Source organism: Trachypithecus francoisi, unplaced genomic scaffold, assembly GCF_009764315.1.
Source record: "Trachypithecus francoisi isolate TF-2019V2 unplaced genomic scaffold, Tfra_2.0 Lachesis_group17, whole genome shotgun sequence".
NCBI classification, from domain to species: domain Eukaryota; kingdom Metazoa; phylum Chordata; class Mammalia; order Primates; family Cercopithecidae; genus Trachypithecus; species Trachypithecus francoisi.
Genome location: NW_022681462.1, coordinates 105,289,273 through 105,302,198, shown reverse-complemented (window position 1 = coordinate 105,302,198; position 12,926 = coordinate 105,289,273). Strand labels below are relative to the sequence as shown.

The window sequence follows — 12,926 nt, the reverse complement described above, 5'->3', positions numbered from 1 at the left end:
TTCCAGTGTGCACAGGGATGAGGTGGTAGATAGGGGGTGTTAGCTAACTCTGTTTAAGCAGCTAACCTGCCTGACAGTACTGTGAATGTTTCAAAGGTGTCAGTTTGCGTCATCATCTCACCAGCATGTAGCCATCTCACCAGCACCCACCACCTTAGCCTGCTGTTTCTACTGTGTCCTCCCAATTAGCTTACGGTAGTACCCATTTGCCCTGGCCAGAATCCAAGACTTTTACCTCCTAAATAATTCCTGTGAGTGTTTGTCTCCTCCACGCTGCCCCTCTGCTCCTGTGCTAGTTCAGGCCTTGTTTCTTTGTGCCTTGTTCACGAAGCCAGCTCAGTATCCTTTTTATCCACATGATACCCCGCAAAGAATTAGAAAACTAGGTACCCCTCAGACATTTTTAAGCTATCTAAAATGTTTTATCATAAATTTAAATGGTTTCAAAGGATATAATTAATTTTTAGCACATAGTATGTTGCATATGTGATTTAATTATATTTCCATCAGCACGTAGGACTGCAGATTCAGCTCATTCAGTTTTGGGAAATGTGACCCACTTGGCAGCCAGTACCCATCGTAACCAGTCACTCAAACCAGACACGTGTGATCTCAAAAGAAATCTCACTTCGTCGTGTGATCCAGATAAGCATGGCAGTGGGGTCCTGGCAGCAGTCACTTCACTCTGGATTTAGTCCTTAGAATTCATTCTCTTCCCTCCAAGCCGCCCGGGTTCTTGTCCTCCCCTCCTGCCCGCCACCCTGGGGTCTGCCACTCTGGGGTCCAGCCTGTAGCTCCAGCTCCAGCTCAGCCTCACCCCCACCATCCCCCGACCTCATCCTCCAGCTGTCCCCGCTCTGCAGTGCCTTGAACGTGCTCTGCCATGTGTTGGCCCGTTTCCTCCTGAATCCTCAGGCATCAGTGCCAGCAGTGTCCTCACAGAGCTGTCAAGTGTGTCCAAGCTGTGCCGCTTGTGCCTCTGCCCTGTGAGGGACGCCATCCCCTCGTTCACGTGCATTGCTCTTGTTCATCATGTGAGACTCCCTGCCCCGTGCCACCGGTCTCGGTGTCTCCCACGCTGGAGTGTCCGTATTTCATAAACACACATATGTGTGCATGTATGTGTTTCATATGGACATCACGTACACTGGGCCTTCATATCTACAGGTTCTGCATCCACAGATTCCACCGCCCGCAGATGGGAAACACGGTGAGGTGTGCACAGCAACCTTTCAGCTGTGGTTGGTTGAATCCACATGTGTGGAACCTGCAGATACGGAGGACCGACCAAGGACTTGAGCAGTCATGGATCTGGTATCCTGGGGCTCCTGGACCCGTTCCCCGGCAGATGGAGGGTCTGCTGCTTGTGTTTACACATGTGTGTGTATGTACAGTCCCCAACTTCTGTGGTTTGACTTAAGATTTTTCAACTTTATGATGGTGCAAAAGCGCTCCCCATTTGGTGGGAACTGTGCTGTGAGCACCCACACGCCATTCTGTTTCTCACTCACAGTGAATTCAAGAAACGACATGAAATGTCCAACACTATGAAGCAGGCTTTGTGTTGGCTGATTTTCCCAACTGTAGGCTAATGTAAGTGTTGTGAGCATGTTTAAGGTAGGCTGGCTGTGTTGGAACATTCAGTAGGCTAGGTGGTGCATTCACTCCTTTTCTTTTTATTTTTTCCGAGATGGAGTTTGGCTCTGTGGCCCAGGCTGGAGTGCAGTGGTGCGATCTCCACTCACTACAACCTCTCTCCTGGGTTTAAGTGATTCTCCTGCCTCAGCCTGCCAAGTAGCTGGGAATACAGGTGCTCACGCCACACCTGGCTAAGTTTTGTATTTTTGGTGGAGCTGGGGTTTCACCATGTTGGCCACGCTGCTCTCCAACTGCTGACCTCAGGTGATCCACCCAGCTTGGCCTCTCAAAGTGCTGAGCCACCGTGCCCGGCCTGCATTCACTTTTTACTTTTTTTTTTTTTTTTTAGACAGAGTCTCACTGTCGCCCAGGTTGGAGTGCAATGGTGCAATCTCGGCTCACTGCAAGCTCCGCCTCCTGAGTTCATGCCATTCTCCTGCCTCAGCCTTCCCAGTAGCTGGGACTACAGGTGCCCGCCACCGCACCCGGCTAATTTTTTTGTATTTTTAGTAGAGACGGGGTTTCACCATGTTAACCAGGATGGTCTCGATCTCCTGACCTTGTGATCCGCCTGCCTCAGCCTCCCAAAGTGCTGGGATTACAGGCATGAGCCACCGTGCCTGGCCCACTTATTTTCAACTCATGGTATTTCTAACTTACGATGGGTATGGGCGGAGCATCTGTGTCTGTCTTCATGCACTGTTTGGTAGCCTTATGTTCTGTGTGACTGTCATACCGAGTTCATCTTTGTACTCCTGTTGTCTGATGTAGGACGTACTTCCTCTTAGGGGCTCAGTCGATGCTTCTTAAGTGAGGGAGTGACTGGGTGCTTCTGTTGACAATATGAACAGCAAGCTAAGCCCGCTCCGCCAGCCCAGCCTGCCTTAAGAGCTGTCTTGTAACGGCTTCGCCTTGCAGGCATTCACACCGTGAATTCACACTGTGCCTCCCCAGGTAGGTTTCTTTATTCCCTTATCCGAAACATCAAGGGCATTCTGTGAGCTTTCCTGTGTGTCTGCGGGGGCAGGAAGCACCGCAGGGCCCCCACCCCTTCACTGTGCCCTCCCCCTGCCCCTTCACTGTGCCCTCCTGGGCAGCCTTCCTCAGCTGCAGGGCAGATGCTCTGTGGTAGCTGCTCCCGCTCCTCTCGGGAGGGCCTGCCTTTCTCCCTCGCTGGGTCACCTCTCCCCGGCACATGCTTCTCCCAAGCCGGTGTCTTCTCTCCTCAGCTGCAACCTGCCATCTGCACGTTTACCAGGCACTTTCCCGTTTCTGTTCCACCGTCTTGTCATTTTTTGTATCTTCTGTCATTTTGTAAAACCCAGGCCGGGCGCGGTGGCTCAAGCCTGTAATCCCAGCACTTTGGGAGGCCGAGACGGGCGGATCACGAGGTCAGGAGATCGAGACCATCCTGGCTAACACGGTGAAACCCCGTCTCTACTAAAAATACAAAAACTAGCCGGGCGAGGTGGCGGGCGCCTGTAGTCCCAGCTACTCGGGAGGCTGAGGCAGGAGAATGGCGTGAACCCGGGAGGCGGAGCTTGCAGTGAGCTGAGATCCGGCCACTGCACTCCAGTCCGGGCGACAGAGCGAGACTCCGCCTCAAAAAAAAAAAAAAAAAAACCCAGCTCGTCTGCCTGCTGCATCTCCACGTCCGGCCTGCGCTGAGTGGGTAGAGACAGGTTCGCGCTATCCCTTGGATTTCCACGTTAGTCTGTTATTGGTTAGTTTGTTTCCAGGTCTCTCTCACCCTCTAGGGAGCCGCCACGGCACCGCCTACCCCCGCCCGGCGCCGGCTGCTCGCTGCTCTCTTGCTGCCTTGCTGGGTGATGCAGCGCCTGACCATGTACGGTCTTTAGACTGCCCCAGTCAGTCTGTACACTGCAGCTAGATTTATTTTCCAAACATTTTATTTCAAAATGCATTTCTCTGTTTAGAAGCACCTAGTTGCCTCTCTTTCCTGGAACTGAAATCTCACCTTTGTGACCTGATGTTGGAAACTTGCCCTGGCTTCTCGGACCTGGCCCTCTTCATCGGCCTTGTGTGCCCCCAGCCTAGCACAGTGCCTGGCCCACAGCAGGCAGTCAGTAAATGGCCGCTAAGTAATGGATGAGGAAATGCAGATTTTGCCAATATTTATTCATTACCTTCTTTGTTCTCCTTTCCACGAAAATTAAAACCTTAAGTTTCTCATTTTTAAAATGATCATTGGCCAGGCGTGATGGCTTACGCCTATAATCTTAGCACTTTGGGAGGCTGAGGCAGGCAGATCACCAGAGGTCAGGAGCTCAAGACCAGCCTGGCCAACATGGCGAAACCCCATCTCTACTAAAAATAACAAAAATTTGTCATAGTGGCAGGCACAGTGGCTCGTGTCTGTAATCCCAGCACTCTGGGAGACCAAGGTAAGTAGCTCACTTCAGCCCAGAAGTGCAGGACAAGCCAGGGCAACATGGGAAAACCCCGTCTCTACAAAAAATACAAAAATTAGCTGGGTGTGGTTACACATGCCTGTAGTCCCAGCTACTCGGAGGCTGAGGTGGGAGGATCACTTGAGCCCAGGAGGTACAAGCTGTGGTCGCACCCCTGCACTCCAGCCTGGATGACAGAGCGAGGCCCTGTCTCAAAAAAAAAAAGTCATAATAATGCCTACTTTATAATGTTGTTATGACCGAAAATAATAACAGCCCACGCATTTACAGGGCTAACAGTCCAACAGTTCAGCAGGGAAGACGTACTCGGAGAGGTTATGAAGGTACCGCGCTGCAGAGCCTTGGGGAGAAAAGCTGGCGTTGCCTATGCACTCACCAGGCTCCCAGCATGGTTCTGAGTACTTCACCTGTATTAACTGTTAATCCTCACTAGAATCATGAAGAACTATTAATACATCCATTTTACTTACCAGGTACCAAGGCACAGTTCAGCAGCCTGGCTGGGGTCAGGTAGCTGAGAATGGCTGAGGAGCGGTGACCTGGTAGTCCTCCTCCCAGACCCTTCCCTTCACCCCGCAACTCCAGGGTCAGCAGGGGCGGCCCAGCCAGTCCAGGGGCCTCTCTGTTCCTCAGCTCTTCCCCCAGGCCATCTTCTGGCTCTTGTGGGGGCCACTTCTCCCGTGGTCACGCTTGGAGCCTTAATGATCACCCACACCCTACACAGCTCCAGCGGCACATCTGCCATTTCCTGAGTGCCCTCTCCCGCCAGCCAGCTGGTCAGTGTGGCATCCACATCCACCTGTGGTTCTTCTGCCTTCCTGCACGCTGTGGCTTACCGATCTGCTCGCTGACTGTGCCTCCGCACCTCGTTACTTCACTTCCTTCTCTACCCAGCGTGGTTTCCATGATCCACATCTCACACATGCCTTTCCCAAATCCCAGAATGCCTGCTCCTTCATTCTTCCACTGCACACATCTCAGATACCTGCGCTCTTGACAGGTTCAGCCTCCAGCTTCTTCTGCATGGACACCCAGCAGCTGAGGCTGCGGGAGGATTTCTCACATTCAAGCATCTGCAGTGACGCTTGGCAGCATCAAGTGGATCATCAGCACTGCAGGGCCTTCCTGCCAGGTTGCTCTGGTCTCTCCCACTGCCCTTTTAGACTGTCTCTACCCCTCTCAAGCCTCCCACCCCTCCCCTTCCTCCTCACTTTTAAAGATGAGTGATGTTCCCCCAGCTTTGGAGCCAAAACAGAGTTCTGGTAGCACTTCACGTCCCTAGTCCTGGACACACACCTGCTGAGGTCGGCGGGCAGACTGTCCTCCCCGCCGACGGCCCTCGGCCCGCATGCCCTGACGCCTGGAACCTTGAGCCATGAGTCATCCTTTCTTCTTAATGTGTAATCAGCTGTTCTCCAGCTACAGCCTCCTCCTCTGTGTTTTTACACACTCAAGCACTTGCTTAAACACAGACACGGAGTGTCTCACCTTCTGCGGCCGCTGTCGGCCTTTCCTCCCCTGGCACCCTGGTCATGCCAACTTTCCTAGAGGTTCCTACAGCTGCCCACCTCTCTGCTTCCCTCTTCTTAGTTTCCACAGATATTTTTATTATTGTTTTTTTTAAGACAGGGTCTCAGTCTTGTCGCCGGACTGGAGTATAGTGTCATGATTTCAGGTCACTGCAATCTCAGCCTCCTGGGCTCAGATGATCCTTCCACCGCCGCCTCCCAGGTAGCTGGGACTACAGATGCATCCCCCACACGCAGCTCATGTTTGTTTTCTAGAGACAGGGTTTCATCATATTGCTCTTCTTGAGCTCCTAAGCTCAAGCAGTCTGCCTGACTCAGCCTGCCAGTGTGCTAGGATTACAGGCGTGAGCCACCACACCCGGCCTTTCCACAAATCTTATTCTCGTCTGATTCCAGTCCAACCAGCTCTCAACAAAGCTGCTAATGGCTTTATCTGGAACCTGCCGGATGTTGAGTTCCTCTGTGGGCTGCCTCCTGGCGACGTCTGCTCACTGACCCTCTGGACAAATACTCACCTGCTTCTGCCACTCTGCACCATCAATATAAATAATAACTGAAATTCACAGTAATCAGTCATGAAAGACTGAAATGGAAAAACATGCCAAATGCAGGCCCCTGCTTTGTTACCACGGCATGCCGTGCCCGTCAAGTTCTCTGTCACGTGACTGCAGGAGCCTCTCCATTCCTGTGCCTCATCCTCGGGTATCAGTCACAAGCCACTTGCGGGCTAAAGTCAGCCCACAGTCATCGTTGAAGTCGACAGAAATGAACGACTGAGCCACGAGGGGCCTATACTTGGGATCCGCCAGCATTTTCTGTAAAAGGCCATAGAGTGAACGTTGTAGACTTCCTGGCCATACGGTATCTGTCCAGCTACTGAGCTCTGAGCTCTGCTGTGCATGCCTAGCTCTTCCATGGTAGCACAGAACCTTCTCACCATGCAGGTGCACAGGAGGCAGGCCTCTGGGCTCCTGTGAGCTCTGCCCACCAACTCAGGCAGTAGGGGGTGGGGGGCGTCCCCAGGATGTGCACAGATGGCCAGCACCAGGCCCGGCTACTGGAACATCCTCTTCATAGCTTTACTCACATCTACACAGATACCTTAAGTTCACCCCATCGGTGCAGGGAGACTGGGGCCTTCAGATGCTGTGGCCTGTGCTCTTGGAAGCCTGCAAAGGCCAGCATACCCGACCCTCCTCTGCCTCCCCTCCTGTGCCACCCATGCTCACCTGCTTCCCCAGCCTCCCCTCATCCTCACCTGCTCGGCCCCTCCTCCACCTCCTGCCTCCGGCCACCTGGTCCTTACTGCATCCCCTCGGGCCCTGCACCCTGCCCTCTGCTCCCTGTGCCCCCCAGTGCCTGCTCTCGCCAGGCTTTGCACACATTCTGTCCTTTTCGAGGGTCTCTGCCCCTCTCCTCCTCCCTGATTAACTCCTGCCCGTCCTCACCGTAGGGCATGTCCTGAGGGAAGAGGGCCTCAGCCTCTCTAGCAGGACAGGCCAGAGCCTTAGGCATAGGGAACCGGGAAGGGAGCAGTTATTAGTTGCCCCTGGATACAGAGTCTGCCTAGATGCATATATAGAACTGGTTCAGACTTGGCACAATCTCTTTCCCTCTCACTCGTTCACATTTGCAATTCAAAGAGAATATACAGAGCCATTTGTATTATATAAAGTGATTATTGCATTGAATTTAGACTAGAGAAGGCATTTGGAGATCGTTTTAGTAAATTATCTTAACCAATCTAAAAATATTTCTGAACTGTCAACCAGAACACAGAAATCCTGTATTACTTGCTGTAGTGTGGACGGTTTGGGGGAACATGGCACCGATTTCATCTTCACCATCGATCAGTGGTTCTCTGACTGGGTCTAGTGGCTACGCACCAGCTGGTGAAGAAAACCACAGACTCCAACTGCACGATGTATGCTCTGGTCTCCTCCTTTCCAAAAAAAAAAGAAGGCTACAAGATATATTTTAAGAAATCTGAGTTGTCTTGCTAATATTTGCAGCTCGCTGGTTGGTGCCATGGAGGCCAGTACTCACCGTCAGGCTGTGGCAGGTACAGTGAAAGGAGAAACTGTGAGAGAACGGTGGAAAGTTCACCAGACAGTGAAACGCATGCCAGTTGGAGTGGCTGAAAAACAGAGCACGGACACCACCAAGTGCCGTGGGATGTGCAACCGCAGGACCCCGCGCTGCTGGGGAAGGCAAGGTGGCGCGGCCACTTAGGAGGACAGCTTGGTGACTCCTGCAACACTAAACGCACTCTTACATACAACCCAGCACTCCAGTGACTGCACTCCGCTCCTGGATATCTCACCCCGTTGTGCCGAATGCTTGTATCCACACAAGAATCTGCCCAAAGATGTGGATGCCAGCTTTATCCATAGCTGCCAAAAACTAGAGGCAACCAAGAGGTCCTTCCGTAGGCCAGTGGGTAAACAAACTGGTAATCTGGACAGTAGAATGTTCAGCATTTTTTAAAAACGAACGATCAAGCCCTGAGAAGACCTGGAGGAAACTGAGATGTCTGCAGCGCCAGGTCCCCCGGCTGCTCACTCATAGAGCCTGGCCCGTCCCCTGGCTGCTCACTCAGAGCCTGGCCTGTCTGAAGCTCCGGGCCCAGCACCGGTTCCTTCCCTCACACATAGAGTTTCACTGGGCACGCACACGCCAACTCTGGATTGATGTAGAAACGGTTTGGGAATTTTTAACAGCATCGTTCACATTTTTAATGCCTCCCTCCTGCCTGGCACTGTGTTCAGCACTTCCATATATCTTATTTAATTGTCACATCTGTAAGGTGGGACAGATGACATCAGCTCTGTAAACTCAGCCATTGCTGGGCCTGCAGTGTGAGTGTGAGGCCACATGTCAGAGCCCCGGAAGACACAAGCCCCACTCTCCTGCCTACAACACAGTCCCCCCGCCCCCACTGCAGCTGGAATTAGAGCAGGTCGTTAGCTCCCACCTGAGGAAGCCCAAATAAAGGACTGCAGAACAACTGTAGTGCAAAGCTGAGACTCATTTCCCTCCTAGGCGCTTCGTGAGCAGGCTCTGAGTCCTCTGTGTCCGGGCGTGGAGTGCAGGATGTGTGGAGAGGGAGCAGCGCGTGTGTGAGCTAGTACACAGAAGTGTGTGGCAGGCTCTACCACACATTTTTAAAATATGTAAACTCCTAAACTTCTTGTCAGAGAAGTGCTTGGCACGCACACAAAATCATTTAGCTAATTCTTGAGAAACATATTGTTTAATTGTCTGTCTCCCTTGCTGGATCATCCACTAATGAGTGCTCGTTCACTAACCTCCCCGCCAGCCTGGCAGTCTCTGTCAGGCAGGAGGTACTTAAAGCATGTTTATTGACTGGCTGCAGAAATGAGGACATCTACAGTATTCAAAGATAGTGCCCATTACCTTGAGAAAAGACAGAGTGGGCGTCCACTTTTAGCTTCTTAAAAGGTTTAAACATTCCGACCTTCTTTTCCCATTCATTTGCCTAACGGCCATCCTTTCTGTATTGCACAAGGGCAAAGATGAACACAGAAGTCTATACAAATCAGCCAGTGTGTCGGTACCAGCCAGCCTTTCCGTGTTGAAGCCGTAACGTTACGCGATGTGAAAGTAGGCCGTGCATTGCCACATGGGCCTGGAACATGTTGTGTTCACATAGTTCATTGATTTTTTCATATTGATAAATTAGAATTATGAACATATAAAGCCACTTATTTTATAGTCACATGCAGATCTTACAGATACAAATACATATGTCCAACACATAGCATAAAATTTCCTTATTGATTTTAAATTGACAAATCTCAAGACAATCCTGCTAAAAAGGAAGCCAGTCGTATAGATTGAGAGATATGCGGAGCTTTCCAATTAAAAGCCTCTTCCCGATGTTCTATCAGTTGCTAAATGTTACTGTTTTTATGATTTGATCAGCTCGAACTGTATCTCACGCTTGGCTCTCTTATTGCCTAATTACACGTGCAGCATTGACAAATGGCATTCCCCTCTGTGCTGCCAGCACACTGACCTTGTCATGATTACTAATGGCTGGTTGACGCTGCTTCCAGCAAGGTGAGCAGCTGTAGCCAGAGGCTATGCGTTTGGGTCATGGATTCCACCATGCCTTGCATGTGTGTTTGGTCACATGTTCTGCCATGTCTTGCAGAGCTGCAGAAACTGGAGGGCAGCAGTGGACCTGTGCGGACGTCTCCTCACAGCCCACGGCCAGGGCTACGGCAAGAGCGGGCTGCCCACCAGCCACACGACAGATTCACTGCAGGTGAGAACACCTTTCAGGGGCTGAAGTTTAACCTGGCTTATCACAGTTTGGGGACATGGACAGGACCATGGCCTTTCATGCCAGTAACAAAAAGTATATTTTCATATCCTGCTTCTTTATCTCCTAATTATGTTGTATATACTATACTGGGGCACTGGAATCCTCACTTTGGCCCATCAGGACGCCTGTGCGCCCCAGAAGCATGCTCACAGGTGCCCACACTCGGTCTCATGGTGGGACCGGCATGGCTTTGGGTCAGCAGGCAGGTTCGCCTCACGACTGGCAGCAGCAGTTGGCCTGTGCGGGGATCTGGGGTGTGTCTGGGCCCGGTAGGAAACAGTGACAGGAGCAGTTGGTTCTGTCCACCCCAAGGACGGAGAGTCCATGTGCCATGGGTTTGCTCCTCCTGGCATATCACTTGCTCTGAAATTTAAAAAAAAAAAGAAAAGGAAATGCACAAAATAGACTTGTGAACAAAAGGAAACTCATCTGAGAAGAAGGAACAGCTGCAAACGTTGATAAATTCTTACCTTTCCCTGGGGAGTTTTTCAACTGTTCTTCTAGCTTACATGGGAATCCCCGGGACTAAACAGATCACCAGATCCTTCAGAACTGTGATGAGCTTTGGAAAGGAGCAGCTCTGGGGAGCCCTGACAGCTTAGCTATTTACAGCAGGCTCCTTCCCCTTCTTCCTCTTCCCGCAAGAGCTGACAAGAAGAGCCGCTTTCCCCCATCACCTGTCCGTCCACTGGTTTGCCAAATCCTAGGCTGTTTTTCTATCATTTCTCTCCAACCCATCACCACCTGCAGTTCAAATTCTCATTGCAGTGTTGCTTTAGCCTCCTATGTGAACTTAGTTCAAGTTTCTTTATTCACATTCATTCCATAAACTACCTCCAAAAAAACTCTTAAAGCACACTTCTGATCATCTCCCTTTCCTGCTTAAAAACTGCCCGGCACAGTGGCACATGACTGTAGTCCCAGCTACTGGGGAGACTGAGGCAGGAGGGTCACTTGGGCCCAGGAGTTCTGGGCTGTAGTTCACTTTGCCGATCACGTGTTGGCACTAGCTCAAGCCCAATATGGTGACCTCCTGGGAGCCAGGGACCACCAGGCTGCCTAAAGAGGGTGAACCACCCTCCTTTCCAACTAGGTCTGAAACGGAGCTAGTCAAGAGCTGGATAGTTTCCCATTGCCTACCATGCGAAATTTCATCTTCTCCTATGTGTGTGTGTGTGTGTAATGAGAACACTGAAAATCTGTCTTAGCAATTTTTAGTATACGTTGTTTGTAACTGTGGTCACTGTGTCTACAACAGATCTCTTGAGCTTATTCCTCCTGTCTGACTGAATTTTGTGTCCTTTGACTAACATCTCTCAAACCTGCACTGCCCAGCCCCGGCACCCACCATCTACTCTGCTTCTGTGAGCCCAGTGTGCTCAGATTCCGTGTGTAGCGAGGTCACGCGCTGTTTGTCTTTCTGTGCTTGGCTTGTTTCATCTAACGTCATGTCCTCCAGGCTCATCCACATCACGAACAATGGGATTCCCTCCATGAAAGCTGAGTGGTATTCCACTGTGTGTAGTGCCACGTTCCTTTATCCATCCATCCCTCAGCGGACACTTAGTGAAATTCACACTTCTCATCAGTAAAGTCAGATCACATTAGGTTCCCCCTTTAATCCCCAGTCTCTGGCTGTGCAGCTCTCTGATGCAAATTCCCACCGTTTTCCTGAATGTACCCCAGATGCTGCCAGAGCACACTGTGCTTTCGTACGTCGTGTTTTGTCCACGTTCCCTGAACAAGCCTGTGGCCCCTTGACATTCCGCAGCCTTGAGAGCTGCCCTCAAACACAACCCATCCCCGCGCGTCCGCTCCTTCCTGCTCCCGTTCCCGCCGTCATTCCCCCGCCCTCCACTAGGCGGCGCATTCCTTTGGTGCCCTTCCATCTTCATGACACCTAGCACAGTGCTTTGCACACACACCTGCTCGGTAAGCAGTGTTTACTTATTGAGAGTAAACAGTTACGTCAAATCATTCACATTGTTATTAAGCTCAATAGTAATTTTTCTTTTTAGAGACAGGGTCTTGCCATGTTGTCCAGGCTGTACTCAAACTCCTGGCTCAAGCAATCCTCCCACCTCAGCCTCCCAAGTAGCTGGAACTGCAGGCATGAGTGATATCTCAGAATTAAATATTCAGCATGTTTCAAATGTCGGATTTTATTTTTCATGACCTCACCTCGCAGAGTGACCATGTTCTGCTTTTTTAAACACGATTGTGTAAATATGCAAAGATAGGAAGTTAGGTTAGCCCTTATTATAATATAGGAGAAATTAATCTCTAACACCAACTTCATAAGGAATAGCAATTTCTGAACTGGATATATATAGATAACCTATTGTTTCCATTGTATTTTGTTTTTAGCTCTGGTTTGTGAGGCTGGCACTACTAGTGAAGTTGGGCCTTTTCCAGAATGCTGAGATGGAATTTGAACCCTTTGGAAATCTTGATCAGCCAGATCTTTATTACGAGTACTACCCACACGTGTACCCTGGGCGCAGGGGTAAGGCCATGGTATTTAATATTTGTACATTTGTATGTGTTTTGCTCTGGTTTGCTTTGATTCATACATAGTTTGGTAGCCTCAGTTTTCCTTATTTATCCAGTCTTGAAAAAAATCAGATAAGTACCTAGCAACAAGCCTTGACTTACAGAATGCTCCCACTCAGATTTACCGAAACACTGACCTGGAGGTGCTCCCTGGTGTGTCTGTTTGTACATTTAGCAGCCGTGTATCTAGCACCTGCTGTGTCAGGGCAGCATGATTTGGTGCAGGGCCCGAGTGGTAGGCGTCTGAGCTGTGCTCCACAGAGAAGAACCGTCCCATCTCGGGACCTGATGCACAGAGAAGCAGAGCAGTGAAACCAAACGTGTCCGTGCCATGTGGCACACGCCGCGGCATTTTCCATTCGTCTCTATTCTTATTTAATTTATTTTAAAAATCTGGTTGTGACTCACCCATTGGGTCACAGT

At 50.6% G+C, this 12,926-nt stretch overlaps 1 protein-coding gene across 8 annotated transcripts in view; it reads left to right on the top strand.

Annotated features, from left to right (window-relative positions):
• TRAPPC12 (trafficking protein particle complex 12) overlaps nt 1-12,926 on the top strand; it is a 117,703-nt gene that overhangs the window by 33,134 nt on the left and 71,643 nt on the right. For all 8 annotated transcript variants that reach the window (XR_004428590.1, XR_004428589.1, XM_033176665.1 and 5 more), the window contains exons 4-5: nt 9,777-9,890; nt 12,318-12,456. Coding sequence is in view for 6 of the 8 variants with exons in the window: in XM_033176665.1 (XP_033032556.1) it covers nt 9,777-9,890; nt 12,318-12,456 (253 nt within the window). In the remaining 2 variants the exon portion in view is untranslated. The remainder of the gene's footprint in view (nt 1-9,776; nt 9,891-12,317; nt 12,457-12,926) is intronic.